Source organism: Belonocnema kinseyi, chromosome 8 (assembly GCF_010883055.1).
Source record: "Belonocnema kinseyi isolate 2016_QV_RU_SX_M_011 chromosome 8, B_treatae_v1, whole genome shotgun sequence".
Lineage (NCBI taxonomy): Eukaryota > Metazoa > Arthropoda > Insecta > Hymenoptera > Cynipidae > Belonocnema > Belonocnema kinseyi.
The window spans coordinates 89,632,094-89,650,299 of NC_046664.1; the positions used below are offsets into that span (position 1 = coordinate 89,632,094).

Genomic DNA, 18,206 nt, shown 5'->3' on the forward strand with positions numbered 1-18,206 from the left:
AGGGTCCTTAGACAGTGTATCGTTTTTTTTAAGTTTCAGTGGTTATGGGAGGACTTTAAACAAGATGATTTTAACGACTGTCGAATATGACGTAGTTGTAAATCGACCCTTACATTCTCTCGTGTGACTTATACATAAGTCTTTGGTTACGGTCTGAAAAGACGGCCGGATACTAACTTCCATATATCACAACGCTGCTGAAGGCTGGTGACCTTCTCAGCAAGAAAACAAAAACACAAACCCAAGACGACTCTCTCGGTTCCAGTTCTACCTCCCCCCTCTCCCAACCCGCACTTATTAACTGAAGTTTTTGGTGGGATTTCGACTCAGAAAATAAACTTATTGCATAAAGGTGTTAGTTGGGCGTATAATCCAAACAATGAATAATACAAACTACAAAATAGCCTCGGAAAGGACTGGAACTTTCAATAACAAAAGGCATGCACACGGAAAATCTAAAGGTCATTTTTCAGACGACGAATGGAGACTGGGTGTTTGAAATGCTAGGGGAGTAAATTACCTCAAGGTAAAAGAATTGCGTGAAACTATGGGCGTGAAGAAACTAGACATTTGATGTGTGTCTGAAACAAAGAAAAGGGGATGCGAAACCAAAGACATAAATAACGTAGTGTTAAAATGCGGATTTGAAATATGGTCAGGAGTAGACTGTGAATCACATGGTAAACAAGGAGTAGGTCTGATTTTGGATGAAAGAGCAAAGCAGCATCTCTGAGACCATGATTTCGTATCTCCCAGACTGCTGTGGGCTAGAATGAAAGTAGGAATCAGAAGACTATTTATCATAGCATGCTACGCGCCGGTTGATAGTGATCCTAGAGAAGTAAAAGACGCCTTCTGGGACACTTTAAATGACACAATAAACATCTGCGAACATGGGGAAAGAATAATTCTACTAGGAGACATGAACGGTTGGGTGGGTATCCAAAATCAGGATGCAGAAAGAGTATTAGGTAATTTTGGGGATCCAAGAACAAACTATAACGGAGATAAATTAGTTGGTCTAAGCTTAGAAAGGGGTCTGTTTATTACAAATACTTGGTTGAGGCATAAAATGATTCACACGTACACCTGGTCTAAAGGAAATAGCCACAGTATAATTGACTTTGTTGTTGCGAATGAAAAACTAAGAGAGTTAGTCAAAGATACAAGAGTCATGAGGGGTCCTGAATGCAATACTGATCATTACCTTCTGGTCTCAAAAATTAACTTATGTCGGGGATGGAGAAAAAAGAGAACCAAGAAAGCAAAACAAACGCGAATCAAAATTGAGAACCTACAGAAACCGGATGTGCGAATAAATTTGCAAAATAAGATAATCGAAAGCATAGATAGGGCAACATGGGAGGACAGTATAAAAAACAAAGATATAGAGGGCGCCTGGACAATGTTATGGGATATCCTTGTTAGATGTATGATCGAAGTGTGTGGTACCGCAGTTGTAGGAAGAATGTCTGGTGATTTGTGGTGGAATGATGAAATTCAGGCTGCCCAAAAAGCAAAGAGAGAAGCGTACAGGAGAACTTTGAAGATCGCAGGTCTTAGCAATGAGAACAGAAATAGATGTAGCAATGATTATAAACAAGAAAACAGGATACTCAAACGATTAGTTAAGGAACGTATAGATACAATTAGAACAGAAGAAGAGATGAAAATACAAAACGACTTTGAAGGAAGCAGGAAACTACTTTATAAAAAAATGAAAGGAAACAAAAGTACAGAATTTGTGAACATGAGAAATAGTAGGCGGGAAATGGTATATGATGCAGACGGAATACTAGAGGCTATCAGAGACTATTTTAGAAGACAATTCAGAGATGAAACTATAGGACACCACAACTGCGATGTTGAACACGATGCGATGGAAGACTCAATTGAAAAAGTCTGTGTCACTGAGGCTAGGGATATAATTAAGAACTTGAAAAACGGTAAGACTGCCGGGGTAGACGGTTTGAACGCTGAAATGCTTAAACACGATGGCGAGTGCATACCACATAGACTATGCGATTGGATAAATTTATGTTTCGAGATGGGAGATGTCCCAGACGATTGGAACTTAGCGATTATCGTACCAATATACAAGAGAAAGGGAGATAAAAGCGAGTGCAATAATTACAGAGGGTCTAGCTTATTAAGCACCGTAATTAAATATATTCAAAAATACTTATTCGTAGGTTAATGAAAATAACAGAAGCAAAGATTTGGGAAGTCCAAAGTCGATTTATGCCAGGAAGGTCATGTACTGATCAAATATTTAGCTTAAGGCAAATAACAAAAAAAAGTTTGAGAGTAGGAAAAAAAGTTTTCTGTGCATTTGTTGACCTAGAAAAAGCGTTTTACAAGGTAGATAGAAGTAAACTTTGGGAAGTCCTAAAAGAGTATGGAGTCAATGGATGGATCCTACAAGCTATAAAAACAATATATACAGGTAGCAAAGCGAGTGTAAGAGTGAATGGGAAACTGAGTGACTGCTTCGATATTATTCAAGGAGTTAGACAAAGATGCGTTATGTCCTCATGGTTATTTAGATTATTTATGGACAAGTGTTTAAGAATGGCTCTTTTCGACGAAGAGGGTGTGGATCTCGAAACAGTAAGGGTACGTGGGTTAGCGTTCGCAGATGATAAGGTTGTTATGGCAGAGTCTATCGAAGACTTACAAAGAATGATGAATAAACTAGATGCAAGCATGAAAGGCATGGGCCTCAAAATTGACGCAAATAAAACAAAAACTATGATGTTCGAAGGAAAGAGTGAGAAAACACTATGCAATATTTTATTAAATGAGAGAATTGAAGAAGTTGATAAGTTCGTATACCTTGGTAGCTTATTTACTAGGGACGGGAAGATAGATGAGGAATTAGATAGAAGCATAAACGAAGATAAGAAGGTTATTGGTAGAGCAGGTGCGCTTATCAGAAGTAAAAATATATCAAATAAACCTGAAATGGCAATACCTAATTCTATATTTGTACCGATTGTACCATACGGTAGCGAGACATGGACTTATCAAGAAAAAGATAAGAGTAAAATTAACGCAATTGACATGAGATTCATGCGCATAATACGCGGGAAAACCCTGATCGACAAAGTAAGTAACGAGACAATTCTAAAAGAATGTGGTGCAGAAGAGACGCTAGTCGGCACATGGGAAAGAAATCGGTTAAGATGGTTCGGACATGTTGAGAGAATGACAAATGAACGACTAACGAAACAATTGTATCAAGGTAAAGTAAATGGCAGCGTGCCCAGAGGTAGACCGCGGAAAGAATGGTTAGAATGTGTGAATGAGACCCTAGTTAGAAGAGACATAAGAATTCACAGAAACACGAGAGCCTGCATGAAAAAATGCATGGACATAAAAGAAGCTAGAGAAGTATGCCAGGACAGGAAAGTATGGCGGCAAATAGTTAATAAAAAGAGTGTCAGTAGAGTGAATGACGCCTGAAACAAAAGACCTTGGCCACTAATGGACCCAAGTGGGGAACCTTACATAACGACTTCGTGAGGTTCTTTGCTTGGGGTGATTGCTAGAGAGATTTATCAGCAACCTGGGTCGGAGCAGTGTTGCGGAACGAACGTGTTATTTAAAGTTTAGTTTTGAAATCTTTACGAATCTAAATTTCGAAAAATCTTTTAAAATTTAAAATTCATTTTGAATATCTTTAATTATACTAAATATTTCTTAAATTTACTCGATTTAGTTTTGTTTTTATTTCCTAATCTTATGGAATTTTAACATTTTGATACATTTAAAAACTTTTTGTAATTTTCTCTTAAAGTTTATTTTTCAAATTGAACAATTATTTCAAACTTTCACACGAATGTAAGGAATATTAGTTTTATTTCTAATCTTGTCAGACCTTAGAAGGTCTGACCATCGGAACCATCTAATATCTAAAAATTATTAAAAATTTCCCTGCATGATTGATTTATTTTGCAAAATTAAAAAAATTGCCTTAAAATCTTTGGGATTCTTCTTTGACAATTTTTGAAATATTTTTTGAAATATTTTAAAATTAATGTTTCGAAATAAAAAATTATTTTAATTTTTCCTAGAAACCGAAAAAACGTCTTTCATTTTCGTGAAACTTTGCAACAATCTTTTCAAGTTTCAATTATTTTTGAATCCTTTTAAAACTTTTAAATAACTTTTAAACTTACTCAATTTTTTACAAAATTATGTAATACGGAAAATTTGCAAAAGTATGCTTTAAAATCTTTTACACAGTTTTTAGAAAATTTTGGAAGTAATTCAAAAGGTTTTGTAATCGTTTTTTCAATTTTCTCTTGGAATTCCTCACAAAACAGTCATTTAAAAATTTCCGATGAGTCTTAAGAACTTTTTTTTTAATTCTCTTGACACCCTGAGAATATTCAGTTTACCTAAGAATCCTATAGAACAAAGTTACTACCAGCGCTGCCGCATGGCCGTTTTTAACAAATGGACCATTTTCAACTCTCGATGAATTAATATTAAATTAAAATTAATATTCCGAGATTTGATTATTTACCAATACCACAAGTGTCGTATTCTGCCTTTTCTCTCTCTTTGGTCATTCGAAGAATATCCTCTCTACTTGCATGTTGCCTATTTTTCCTGCCTCCTATTGAATGTTTTAAAGCTATTTGTTCCAGTTCCTCGTCATTTCGCCCCATGTATCTAGTGAGCAAGGAATATTAATTGACAATGACTACTTACAAAGAAAGAAACGCTTTCTTAAATTAAAACAAAAAATAAACTAAAAGAAAAACTAACGTTTCCAATAATTCTGCAGTCAATTCTGGTGTGTAAGGACATACATCCACCATGTGTTGTTGGATCCATAAAATTTTTTCAGCCACCAGATTCTGCTTTACAAAAGATCCAAGCTTTACTTTTTCTCGATTGGATATTCTGAAACATACAAATACAGATAATTTTTCTTAAATGAAAGAAAGGAGATATATGCTGAACTTTACGATTTAGAGGTCGATCGTCGCGAATTTATCTGTTTTTACAGAAAAATTGACTTTTCTTCAAAACGGCAGATTATAATTCAAAATTATAGACAATATAAACTATACGGCTAAATAAAATAAGTATTTTTTATCATAACTAGCATCATTAATTGCGCGCGTGTAAGCTTTCCAGTTTTAGGGGGCAAATAATTTTGACTCCTGAATAAAAATTTTGATCAACTATTTATTTTCTAAGTTAAATGGCCTATTTGTTTTTAAGACTTTATTAATTTATTTTTTCTGCAATTCTTGAAAAAAATGAAAAAGATTGTTGAAAATTTCGGAAATGACAAATAGAAATTTCAACAAAAAACTTTATTTGCAACCAAATAGTTGAATTTGTGATTCAATAAAATAAATTCTCAATAAAAATTGTAATAATCTAGATGGATTTTCAAAAAAGAAGATTAATTTTCAAACAAAAAGACGAATTTTTAACCAAAGAGATGCATTTAAACTAAAATTATAAATCGTTAACCAACAAACTGAATTTGTAACAAACTTGTTCAACATTTAATAAAGGATAGTTAAATTTAAAACCAAACAATATGAAATTATGAATTCTCAACCAAAAAAACGTAATAGTTTATAAATAAAAATTATTTTAAATTAATATCAAAAAGAATTTAATCCTGAAAAAAAAAATTAATTTTGAAAAAAATACTTGAATTCTAAAAACATAACAGGTTAATTATTAATTAAACAGTTTTATTTGTTAACCAAAAAAAAATTCTACAGAAAGATCTGAACTTTTAAACGAAAAAAATGTATTTATAACAAAATGGTAAAATTTCGGACCAACACAGCTTTTCCAGTCAACAAAGAACAAAAATGTTAAACGAATTACAATCTGAGGAAAAATTGTTTTCAATACAAAATGAAATAGGAATAACTATATATTTTTGAAGTTCAATTGTTTTTAAGATTGTATGACAAATATAGATTTCCTTGGTTTCTTAAGGAAATACAAAAAGGTTTTTGAAAATTTCGGATTTGATGACAAATGATCAAAACATTCTTTATACTTTACAGGATTTTACAAAATTAAAAAAAAAAATTGAGTCAGATTGCAGTGAAAGCTTTTAAACTTTTTGATCAAAATCTTAAAAAATCTACTTATAAATGTCTTCCAAAACTAGAATTTGTTCCAAAATGTTGTAATCTTGCAAAATAGAAAAATTTCACTTCAAAACATTCTACATTCTTCTTCGAAAACTTAGGAAATCATTGGATTTAAAAAAAGATCTTTTCAAAATTTTTTCTTATAATTCATTTTTCAAAATAAAAAATTATTTGAAACTTTCTCAGGAATCTTAAAACATTTTTTTAATCTCTGGAAAGATTTCACAATTCTTAAAAACCTTCTATTCCGAAATGTTCTAAAATCTGCTTTTAATTTTTTTTGCCGAAATTTGATCAAGATTTGTTTAAATCTTTAAAATAAAACCCAAATCAGTTTTCTTCTCGGTTCTGATAGTGTACTATACATTTCGTAAATTAAAATATTCTAAGTTTTTGTCCATGGTCAAATTTTTCTCTTCTCTTTGCAAGTGTGACAAATTTGATAAATTATAGTGTGGTAGCAAACTATTAAGAACGAAATTATTTCCCAAATTAGTTAAATATTTATAGTTAAAATTGTCTTTTTAAATGTAAATTTTTTTTAGTAATTTAAATATACTTCAAATGGATAATAAAGACCTCGCAGTAACTGGAATCGATAAGTCACGCTTATTTATAACAATTTCCATCGCATATCTCTAAGTATGCATAATTCTAAAAAAAACTCGTGATAAAAAAATACTCATTTTAATGAGCCGCATCTTTTATATTCCATATAATTTTGTGTTATGATCAAGAATATCCAGAAAAATTAATTTTTGTGTAAAAAACAGACAAATTCGCAAAGAGAGCTCTCTAAATATCATTCGATTTATTTCTCCCTATTACGCGGTTCAGTTTTAATTCAAGAGGAAATGTTCAAAACCGAATATTAAATGGAAGTTTACAAATCGGCAGATATTTATTAATTTACCAGATAATCATACTCATGTACATACTTTTTTGTTTTCTTCATAATCGCGATGGACTTTCTACTATTTGGATGTAATACCTTTTTCGCCTTCGCTAACTCTTTCTTCATAGTTGTCGACTGGAATTGAATTTACAATTAGATTAAATGATCTTATCATTCACAATAATCGTATATAGGTTGACCAGACTTCCTGTGTAACCAGGACATTTCTTGATGTTATGTGCTATGTCCTGATTTTCAGTCACAAAAACGAAAATTCATGAATTTTATTGGCGGACCTTAAATTTTATTTTCAATTTCTCAGGACACAGCCTTATTGTAACTTTTTCAAAACAGTATTTTAAGACCTTTGTACGTGTGGAATTTCCGTGATAAAAAATTTATTTCTGGAATGAACATTCCACATTTTATATTACATTTTTTTCTTTATTCACTGAAAACCCTTTCTTAGTTGAAATTTCGTCTTTTTTGGTTTAAAAACTCATCTGTTATGAAAATTTAATATTTTTTGGCTGCAAATTTACCGCTCGGTTAAATACTAATCTTTTTCGATCGAAGATTTTCAACTATTTTATTAAAAATTCGTTTTCTTTGGACTGAAATATAAACTAACAAATTTTGCGTTGAAAATTTAACTACGTGATTTGAAAGTAGAACTATTTTTTTTAAATTCTTTTTTTTTGGTTCATTATTCATAATTTTAATTCAAAAGCCTTTTCTCAATTGAAAATTGGGTTATTTTTGGTTGAAAATTGATCTTTTTTAGTTAGGAATGCATGTATTTTCTTAAAAATTCGTTTTTCTGTTAAAAATTAAGTTTTTTAACTGAAAATATAACTATTACATTTTTGGTACAAAATTTATATTTTTAGTTGAAAATTCGTCTTTCTTGGTAAGAAATAGTTTATAGATTAAAATTGATCTTTTAAGTCGAAAATTCAACTATTTGGTACAAAGTTAATTTCTTTAAATTTAATATTTATAATTATAATTGCCAATTCATTTCTTTGGGTAAACACTTAAGCATTTTCGTGAAAACGCGTCTTTTGTGTTTAAATATTAATCTTCTTGATGAAAAATTAAAGTTTTTAATCCATAATTTATGTTTCCTGGTTGAAAATGCATGAATTTTGTTTAAAATTAGTATTTTTTGGTAAAAAAATAATCTCCTTGGTAACAAAATTCATCTTTTTGGTCGAAAATTGATCTTTTTGGTTAAAAATTCATGTACTTTGTTGAAAATTCGTTTTTCTTGATAATAAGTTAATTTTTTAAATTGAAAAAATACCTGCTACATTTCTGTTTGGAAAATTCTATTTTTTAATTGAAAATTCATGGATTTCGTTAAAAATTCGTCTTTTTGGTCGAAACTTAATCTTTGTTGTTTGAAATTGATCTTTTTGGTCGAAAATTCAAACAGTTCCAAATTCATTTTTTTATAGGATATTTACCGATTCACTTTAAATTCCCTTTAAAATTATTTGTTATTTTACAGGATATTTCCAAATTTTAGGGAAAAAATTGATTCAGTTTAAAGTTAAAAGCAAGAAAATGTAATTCTTTTTTGTGTTAAAAATTCGTCTTTTGTAGTAAAATATTAATTTTCTTGAGGATAAATTTCTCTTTCGGTCTAAGATTGATCTTTTCGGTAGGAAAATCCTTTATTTAGTTAAAAATTTATATTTAAAAAATTAAAGAATGATCGTTATGTTTGAAAATTAATTTCTTTGGTTAAAAATTTAATTATTTAGTTGAAAATTCGTTTTTTGTAGTAAAATAGTAATCTTGTTGGTGAAAATTCTTCTTTTTGTTCAAGAATTGATATTTTTTAGTTAAAAATTCATGTATTTTGTTAAAATTAGTATTTTTAATAGAAAATTAATCTTATTGGTTATATAAGCATTAATTTCTTTAGTTAAAAAGTCTAAGCTTAAGGGCCCTAGATTTAAGTACTTATTATATAACTTCTGTTCCTTAGATGGTTACTGAGCCCTAAGACCTTTGAATAATTTACAAATTAAAAAATTAATATAAAATGTCAGGGAAAATGGCAGATTTATCAAGGAAAGTTAGGAATTTCGGTATTGGTATTTTGTAGCAAGTTAATTATATTAATTTTGACAGTGGTAGGTGCACTTCAAACTCATTTAATTGATTTATATTTCGGGGATATTTTTCTACATGTAAAAATGCACTGGAAATTGGAAAAATAAATAATAAATTGTAATTTAAAAATTGGAAAGGATGAAAAAATATCTAAATTTATAGATATTTAACTTTAAAACGTGGATAATTTGACTCACCATTTTGTCTTGTATCTTGCAGTAACAACCATAAATTTTTCAGCATTTATAAGTATATTATTTATGTATAATAACAGTAAAATTGTTTCAAATTTGTTTTGCACGTTTTGGAGCTCAAGCACATGCTTCAAAACATAACCTGTCCTGTGAAAGTAAAAAGGTTTGTTGTTATGGCGCTCCTGCTATCTGTCGGGGCTTTTTTGTACTATGGTAAGCCGCGGAATTTTCAAATAATTTTTTCTTATTGTAATGAATTTAATACGTTACGTTAAGAGGTACCCTTAGTTCTGTATAAATTATGACTTGATTCGAATTTATAATATACAAAATGAGAAAAAATGTTACTTTGCAAAACAAAAGGCAGAGAAATGTTCTGGTGTGATAATAATATTTATCAAATTTCTTCCACCATTCATAATATTTATCAAAATTATTATTAAAAGTTTGATGATTCATACTGAATGTTTAACTTTATGTTATTTAAAAAAATGAGTTGCATTTAATTCGGCAGAAGTAAAGTTTGTAGCTTGTGACAATATTAATTTTTTACTGCGTATATTGTGGGTTTGAAAATATGAAATATTTACATATTCTGAAATATTTCAAACTGAAAATAAAAAAACGAAAAATGGGTTTATCCAAGCTCAAGGTAAAAAAAATTGTTAATTTAAGATTTAAAAAATGGATGTACGGCAAAAGTACACGTTTTCTAAAAAAAAAAGTTTATTATAAAAACTTTTTTTCTGTGCATTTTTAGTTTTTACTCTAAAATTCTATATTGTAGGGTACCATACTTCCAATTTAAAATTGTATACATTTTTTATGAGACTATTTTAACTTTTCAAAAAACAATCACATGGGCCATGGTCGCATGCGTCCAATCATGACAGTTCCATCAACAAAAATTTTGTCAATTACTTTAACGGTATTTTTAATAATAACCGTTTACCTCCAGTGTGTTAAATCTTTTGGAAAGTCTCGACCAGCAAAATACAATTTATTAAAAAAAGGATGTAATATTCCGAAAACAAAAATCGAAAAATCTTCAATAAAAGATAACGAAAGCGAGACCAATACAGATGGCTATATAGATCCTCATTATAACTGTGATACCCTGGAAAAAGACATCGTTCAAACAATTCCTTACCAATCAACTTCAACTTCTTTTTCCACATCATGTGGTATTGTTGATGTCAGTTTTACCTCAGCTTGTATAAGATGTGGCATGTGCCTTGCCATTGCTCAACAGGTTAATTTTTATTATAACAAAGTGCCGCTACTAGAAGCAATTGAACGTGAAACCACTAGTCATAAGTGAAGGAATATGATTTTCGTATAGTAGCCGTATATTTCTAACTAGCATTCCCTAAATTCGTATAACTAACTATTCACTGAAATTCTAGTAAACAAAAATAGTTTATTTAAACTCAATATTCTTGTAACTGGATAAAACTGCAAAATTTTCTGTAAAATTAAAAGAACCAGATTAAAATAAACTTTTTTTTCAGATTAATCAAACAATGGTTGATATTCATAAAACAATTATGCCAATGCTTTGGCTCAAAGATACAGATGCTACTCTCCTTTTGAGGTCAATTTGCGACAATTCCTTTGAACAGTAATATATCACAAATTCTAAAATAAAATTCAAAAGCAAAAAGATCTGTTACATTCGTATGATTGAATTTAATTAATTGAGCCAAAATACTATTTTTATTTAAGTTACAGTTTACGTAAACTCAATGGAAATCATCTTATATGTGATCGAACACCAGGTGCAACACTCGTCACATCTTCAGTAGATGGGCTGTGGGAAAAACAGTAGGTCAATTAAAACTCTGTACTTGAAATTAATTTGTATTTAACAAAGCAACTTTAATTAGTTTAAAGAAAAAATGTCATGATTATATTGATGAAATGGGTCCAATACAATTATATGAACGATGGCAAAGATGGTTTAATAACAATGAAGGGGATTCAGAACCGCCCGATTTATCTACAATTTTATGCAGGTATGTATTAAAAAATATTCATTAATATTTAAACTGTACTAAGAAGATGAACAAGAATTTACAGATATACAACTAAATACAAATAAAAGTACAAGTATACAATCTACATTTAAAAATTTCTTAAGATAACTAATTATTGTCAATGACTTTTCGGAAATAACGCATGAAAAAATGTTTCATAAATGCATATTTTTTTTATACTTCATGATAGTATTGCCAAGTTTGCTGAGTTTTTATCAAAACCCAGTATCGGTAGTTAAAAAGCAGCTGCACTTTTCTTTAATTTACTTGCATGATAAGAAAAATTCAAGGAGAATTCAAGTATTCAATTTCATTCTAGGAGTAGCTTGACGTCAATATAGATAAAGTTACACTTCTGTACATATTGACGCTATACAATCCACTTGCATTGGAAATATTATTCTCAGAGCGCCTTTTAATTTTTCTTTGTATAAACTGAGCCTTCGGTGAAAAAATCATCAGCTTTTCTCCCGGCTTCAAGCTTGGCCTTTTTTGTTGATGTAATTTCCATCGTTTGGTCTCGGACTAAACCAGATAGCCACAATATTTAAAACATCTAGGTATTGTTATCTGAATGAATGATTGGTTGAAAAATTTATTTTGCTTAAAATTAAATTTGGGAAAATCTGTCTTTTTTGATGAAATACAAAAGCGGAGAAGTAATGTTGTTATTAACATTTAAACCTAATTTAACTGAATTCTCTCAACCCGCAATCCCTTTCTAATGTATTCGAATAAATAAAAGGAAATGCGTATTTTTCGTTTCGAAAAGAGTTGGTATTTAAAGGCAGCGCAAACACCATAAACTCTGATACGTATTTCTCGTAGAAAAAACAGCGCTTTTGTTCATTTTTTACAGATTTGTCATTATTAAGCATATGCAACTGAACATTTTTCTTTACAATTAGCCGTAGAATACATATCAAAAATTAGTTTTGAATTTCATCCGCAAAAACCTTTTCTATAGGGCTCCAAGATACCCTGATGCGCAACAAATTAGGTTTTGCACGTTTTTGGCGCTTATTCTTATTCTTTTGCAGTTTTTTGTGGTAAAAATGGTCTTTATATGAACATAAAATATTGCATTCGACTGATACTAAAATATTTTAAAACATTGTTTGAAAAATATTATTGTTTATAGAATTTTTCTATTATAATAGATGTGAAATTTCGCCTTGTTTATTAATTAAAGCTAACAAAGATAATTCTATAAATAATTTATTATTGTTTATATCTGTATTCTCTTAAAGAAATTTCAGAAAGTTCCGCTTTTTTCTGAAATGTCCATATTTTTGTCAACTTTTCAGCGAGAGTGTGGTAATAATTAATTCAAGTTAACAAAATATTTGTTTTTAACCAATGTCTTATTGTCTATAACTATCTTGTATATCAGAAAACACTATAAAGTTACATTTTTTCCTAAAATTTTCAACTTTTATTTGACTTTTTAATCATAAACCAATATAAAATAACAATCCAAGATCATCATTCATTTTTTTTAATGAAATATTTCTACTCCTTTGATAATGTTTAAAAAATATTAATCTGAAGAAAAAGGTTATGTTACAGTAAATATAAACCACAAATAAGTGTCAATTTAATGATGAATTGATGCAAGTTTAGCCTGAAATAAAAAATAAATTTATTCATAATTTTATAGTTTTTATTTTAGAAAAAAATATCCACAAAAGCAAGAGATCGTTAAACAAAATGATTTAAAAATTATATACAGATAAAATCCCAATTTTATAGCATTGCTTTACGAAACTATAATTATATACAATGATATATTGTTCAAACAGTTAGGTCTGTTACGTCGATTTATTATTATCTCACTGTGATTGAAAAGTTGAATAAAGGTTAGAGATTTTTGAAAAAAAACGCGCATTTCTACCTCGATTCTAAGAGTAAATTGGTTTAAACAATAATAGATTAGTCAAACAATTATTTGAAACAATTTATTATTAGTAGAAAACAATATATTATGTAGAACGAAAAATTGGCACCAAAACAAGCTACAAAAATGAGAATCAGGGCCAAAAACTGTCAAAACCCAATTTTTTACTTATACTGGTCATTTGGTACCCTATCAAACACGCTTTTGGGGATGAAATTAAAAAAGTAATTTTTAATTTGCATTCTATGGCTAATTTAAAAAAAATATTGAGAAACAACTTGATATTTTTGATATTGTTGATTCTGTAAAAAGTGTACAAAAACGTATTTTTTTCTTATGGGAAACACGTTTTCAATCTCATGGGGTTTGCATCATCTTTGAATATCTTTTTTTAAAGTTTTTTTTTCAACTTGAGCAATTTGGGTTAGTGAGATAATGAAAAGTTAAAAAAAAGGCCAATACGTTTTTGCACCACCTAATACACAAGTAAAAAAAAACTTGTTCTATTAATAAAATGGATATAGGAATTAACAATTGAAGAGGGCCAAGCTTGGACAAGATCGGAGATTCTTATTTGTGAAACTATCTTTTTACATTTATATTATTTTTACATACTTCATATTAATTCTGTCTCACAAAATTTATTTTAACTATTTAATTAATTTAATTCATTAACCTTAGAGATGACACCGCTTTCTTTCGAGATTGTAACAGTATCGAAGAAGAAGACAATAGACGTGGAATACCTTCTGAAATTTACAAAACGCACGTAAAGATTTTAGCAGAATTGAAATGGGGATAGGATCTTACAAAATAAATGAAATATTTTTATGAGTGCTACTTTACATTAATTTAATAAAATTTACTATGGAAATACTTATTCTTTTACAATTGAAAAGGAATGACTAAATCGCGACGAGGTTTTGTATTCAGTATATCTTCATGCTGCGATTTCTTTCTTTTCCTCGGCGAGGGTCCCCGTGGATCAATTTTTGATTTTGGAAACGGAATTAACATCGAAGTCTTGTCATGTATATTAAATTTGTTTCTTTTTGAAAAATGCAAATCTGCCTCTTGTTGGACTGCACTCATTTCTCGCAAATTCGGATGGGGCAATAAAAAGGACCAATCAGTCCGAGCGGGAGGTTCCTCTTCTTGCAGACCTGTGGCTCTTGTGACCAAATTGTTTCTTCGATGAGCACGAATACTTCGAAAAAAATGATCTTGCACAAATATTCTGTTAGTCCATATTCTTTCAAAAAGACAAAGTGCTAAGGATATAACCATTCCACCTAAAAGAAGCCCAAATGCAGAATAAACATCTACAAGACTGGCACTGTTAAAATTAGAGGTGTCCTGACACTTTGGCATCTCTGGCAACATCTTTTCCTTGATCCTGTCTAAAACTCCGTGCTCCCGAATCCGAAAGATACTGTAATTATAATAACACTTATTACAAATTTAGTTAAATTTTAAATTTATAATTTCCCATTTGATTTTGAAGTTCCAGATTACATAACATCCAAATATTAATGTAATATTATATATTTATGAAAACCTTAAATTGATGATCTTTTTGTATGGACAAGAATGAGCCATCGGAAGAGCCACTGATGAAAATGTTTTTTCAAGTTGCAGTTCTTTCAAACTACACTGGTTACGAATTAATGAAGATTGAAGCATTTTTCGCGCATCTGCAGCCCCAACAAAAAATCCATAGTTACCCTTGATTGCCTTTTTGAGACCTACGACTGTTTCTAATCTGGATTCACGATTATCAAATGCCTTTATGTACAATTTACGAAGATTGGAATCATTTGAACTCTGAAAAATGATATTATAAAGTTCAATACTTTTCATAACAAATTATGGAAGAAAAAAGTTTAAGATTCAAGCCTTGCTCTTCAAACTGCGGTAAATTCTGGTACTAATAGGACCCTATTTGAGGTGCAAATCCATCTGCATGGTTATCGGGATGTGTTGGGGTGTAGAAAAAAGTATCGAAAATTATGAAATTTAATAGATTCTCTACCCAGGCAAATCATGATATTAAACTATATTTTATATTTTTAGGCAAAATTAAATCAAAATACATTAACTTAAATAAAAGTCCATTCAAAAATCTTATAATTTTATACCATCATATTTCCTAAAAAAATGTATCAAATATTATCAGTAAAAGACTTGAATTAAATCCTATGTTTCAAAATCTTACGCTTTCCTATTAAAGATTCTCATGATATCACTTTCCAATCTCACAGGACTTTTATCCAATACTAGGTTCAACAACCCTGGAAGATTTTACACAACTATATTCATCTGGAAATCTTGTACTACTCTATCAAGAGTTTTTCATTAAAATTTTATATTAAAAAAAAAATTATTTTTGAAATTTCTATCAAATTGTATCCGTCAAGAAGTCTTGTGCGGATAACATTTATTAGAGTTTTAATAAAAACCGGTTGATAGAAAATGTGTAAAACTTTACCTTGAAAAGAATCTAATATAAATTTTTGAGATTTATAGATGGCTCTGATGGTTATACCGCAAACCGATTATAAAAAATGTTTCGAGGATTGGATCAAGCACTAGCATAAGTGCGTTGCAGTCTGTTTGGGAATAATTTGAAGGGGACAGTATCGATTATGATGAATAAACTTGTATTTTTGAATTTTTAAATAAAGTCCTAAAACTTTTTGATCAAGGTGGTATGACTTGATTTCCATTAGAACACGTATTAGAATGGACAGGAATGATGGATTTAATATTTAACAAACTTGGGTATTATTTCTTTAAAACGAGCGTGTTAAAATGAATTATTAATTATTTAATTGATATTGACAAGGCCATAGCCACGGGGGAGAGGTTATGGGGGTTTGACCACCCCAATTTTTTAAACATGCCGCTGCATGACCCCCCCTCCATCGAATTTTCCCCTGCTTTGTCCCTCCCCCCGCTCCCGGAAAGATGTTTCTGGCTACGGCTTAGAATATTAATTTTCATAGACTTTCTATCACAATCTCTTGGTAGAAAGGCAATGGAAAGTCTTCACATTGCATATATAAAAACCTTGGAAAAAGTATGCAATTTTTGTATTGTCAAATCCTGTCAAACTTTTTCAGCAAAATTTTCAATTAAATATTTCATAGCAGCATGGTGACAGGTCTGGCACAGTATTCGCGCTGATTAGCTGTCCCAGAACAAAAAAAGTTCCAAGTTAGACCAGCAAATTTTGTTTGGACATATTTGGGCTGACCATACGTCAGCGTCAAGACACGAAACTAGATTGTCTAGTCTAGGCCAGGCCAGCGCCAGAAATTTTTTCCACACGGGTTTACGACGGTGGTTACCATTTCTCAAAAACCTTCCTTTCCATAGTCTTTTAAATTGCAAATTTAAATTAAGATTCGCGTTAGTGAATTGCTGCCAAGGAAAAGAAACCGCGAAAATATTTTCTCGAACTATCTATGTACTTATCAAGATTAGCGGTAGAAAAACGCTGTAAAGCAAACAAAAAAACTGCAAATATATTTTCTTAAACCATCTGCGCACTGAGGCTCTTTTCTGAATATCTCAATCAATTATATATTCATTCGCATAAAACCTTATGGATTTAATTAAAAATCGATAAAAATAATTTATGTGCATTTTCCAATTCTGAGAAACTGGATACAGCATATTCAGAAAACATGATAAATTTATTATCTTATTTTTAGCAGTTCAGACGACTTGTGGTTTAGAATATTTACCCGATTTGTCCTAACATTTTAGAATAAATTAACTAGATGAAGCTCCAGTGACATTCTTGAGGAAATTTCTATTCATTAATTATTTCTAGAAATATTTCACTTTTTATGGCCAAAATTCAACTTTTCAGCAGTTCAGTCATTATGTAGCATACCATATTCAACCGATTTGTCTAGAAATTTCAGAATAAATTGACTAAATCAGGCTCAATTACTACATTTAAGTAATGTCAATTTTAGAGAAATTTCGAATCGTCAATTATTTCTCGGGATAGTGCACTTTTTATGCCCAAAATTTGATTCTTTAGCAGTTGAGCATACCTTGAGCTTACACTAATGAACTGATTTGTACGAAATTTTGTAATAGAACTCTTTCTTAATTAAAAAAATTCTATTTTTCTTTAACAATTCAGTCAACACTATTGAACCGATTTATGCTAATGGGGCAAAAGCCAGAGTTTATAAGGTTCATGTAAAAATCCTTTAAATCCAGTATTCTCCTAAATTAGAATATATTTTTGAGATATATGTATATAATATATATATATATGCATTATATGTATGTAATACATGTATATAATATATGTATGTAATATATGTATATAATATATGTATACATTTCTGAGACTTGGTGCAAACATTCCTAATGGCTTGAGGAAGGTTTATACCTGTAAAATAAATGTATTCTTCCTCTTCGCTTTTCGAGGCTTATGTAAAATAAAAATTCTAAGAATAGGATGTGAATGGGAAGTTCAATGACCATATTCTCCTCTCCATTCTTAAGAATTTGCGCACATATTCGTGCCTTATTTTCCCTTAGTCTGACAACGTCGTTGGAGTCGATCGTTGTCTGATTTCCCAGTCCTTCTCGACCAATCTATGACATGTTATGCATAATTGTTTACGTTGAATCGGTGCAGGCAATATAGTTTTAAAATGCGTAATCTTTTTTTAACGTTATGCGATGACACTTTTTCATGAAATTTACTTTATTCACCCTTTGATATTTGTTTATTATGCAAAGGAAGAGCGGCGGTCGAAAATCTATAAGCCAGATAAAATGGTAATAAAATTGTGTGATAAAAATTATATTAGAAAAATTCTACAAACAAGGAAAATTACAATTACGAAACAAAATAATTTAAATGAGACAAAAGAAATATTTTTAAACAAT

At 30.0% G+C, this 18,206-nt stretch overlaps 3 protein-coding genes across 7 annotated transcripts in view; 1 reads left to right on the forward strand and 2 right to left on the reverse strand.

Annotated features, from left to right (window-relative positions):
- The window catches only part of LOC117178173 (translation machinery-associated protein 16), a 19,379-nt gene extending 9,874 nt beyond the window's left edge, over window positions 1-9,505 (reverse strand). The window contains exons 1-4 of the mRNA XM_033369461.1: window positions 9,357-9,505; window positions 7,079-7,170; window positions 4,777-4,914; window positions 4,532-4,680 (exon numbers count right to left, since the gene is read on the reverse strand). Of these exons, the coding sequence (XP_033225352.1) occupies window positions 4,532-4,680; window positions 4,777-4,914; window positions 7,079-7,170; window positions 9,357-9,359 (382 nt within the window). The 5' untranslated portion in view covers window positions 9,360-9,505. The remainder of the gene's footprint in view (window positions 1-4,531; window positions 4,681-4,776; window positions 4,915-7,078; window positions 7,171-9,356) is intronic.
- A 730-nt stretch (window positions 9,506-10,235) lies between these two features.
- Window positions 10,236-18,206, forward strand: part of LOC117178063 — a 16,050-nt gene continuing 8,079 nt past the window's right edge. Inside the window, exons 1-7 of one of the 5 annotated variants that reach the window (XM_033369282.1) lie at window positions 10,236-10,605; window positions 10,865-10,974; window positions 11,079-11,177; window positions 11,240-11,368; window positions 13,968-14,720; window positions 14,919-15,200; window positions 15,813-15,845. In XM_033369282.1, the coding sequence (XP_033225173.1) occupies window positions 10,240-10,605; window positions 10,865-10,974; window positions 11,079-11,177; window positions 11,240-11,368; window positions 13,968-14,088 (825 nt within the window). In that variant the 5' untranslated portion in view covers window positions 10,236-10,239 and the 3' untranslated portion in view covers window positions 14,089-14,720; window positions 14,919-15,200; window positions 15,813-15,845. Of the gene's footprint in view, window positions 10,606-10,864; window positions 10,975-11,078; window positions 11,178-11,239; window positions 11,369-13,967; window positions 14,721-14,790; window positions 15,400-15,812; window positions 15,846-18,206 lie in introns of those variants that run through there. The other 4 variants (XM_033369281.1, XM_033369279.1, XM_033369278.1 and 1 more) reach the window with 4 other exon arrangements.
- Window positions 13,984-18,206, reverse strand: part of LOC117178062 (glutamate receptor 4-like) — a 15,350-nt gene continuing 11,127 nt past the window's right edge. Inside the window, exons 8-9 of the mRNA XM_033369277.1 lie at window positions 14,845-15,110; window positions 13,984-14,718 (exon numbers count right to left, since the gene is read on the reverse strand). Coding sequence (XP_033225168.1) covers window positions 14,172-14,718; window positions 14,845-15,110 — 813 coding nt within the window. The 3' untranslated portion in view covers window positions 13,984-14,171. The remainder of the gene's footprint in view (window positions 14,719-14,844; window positions 15,111-18,206) is intronic.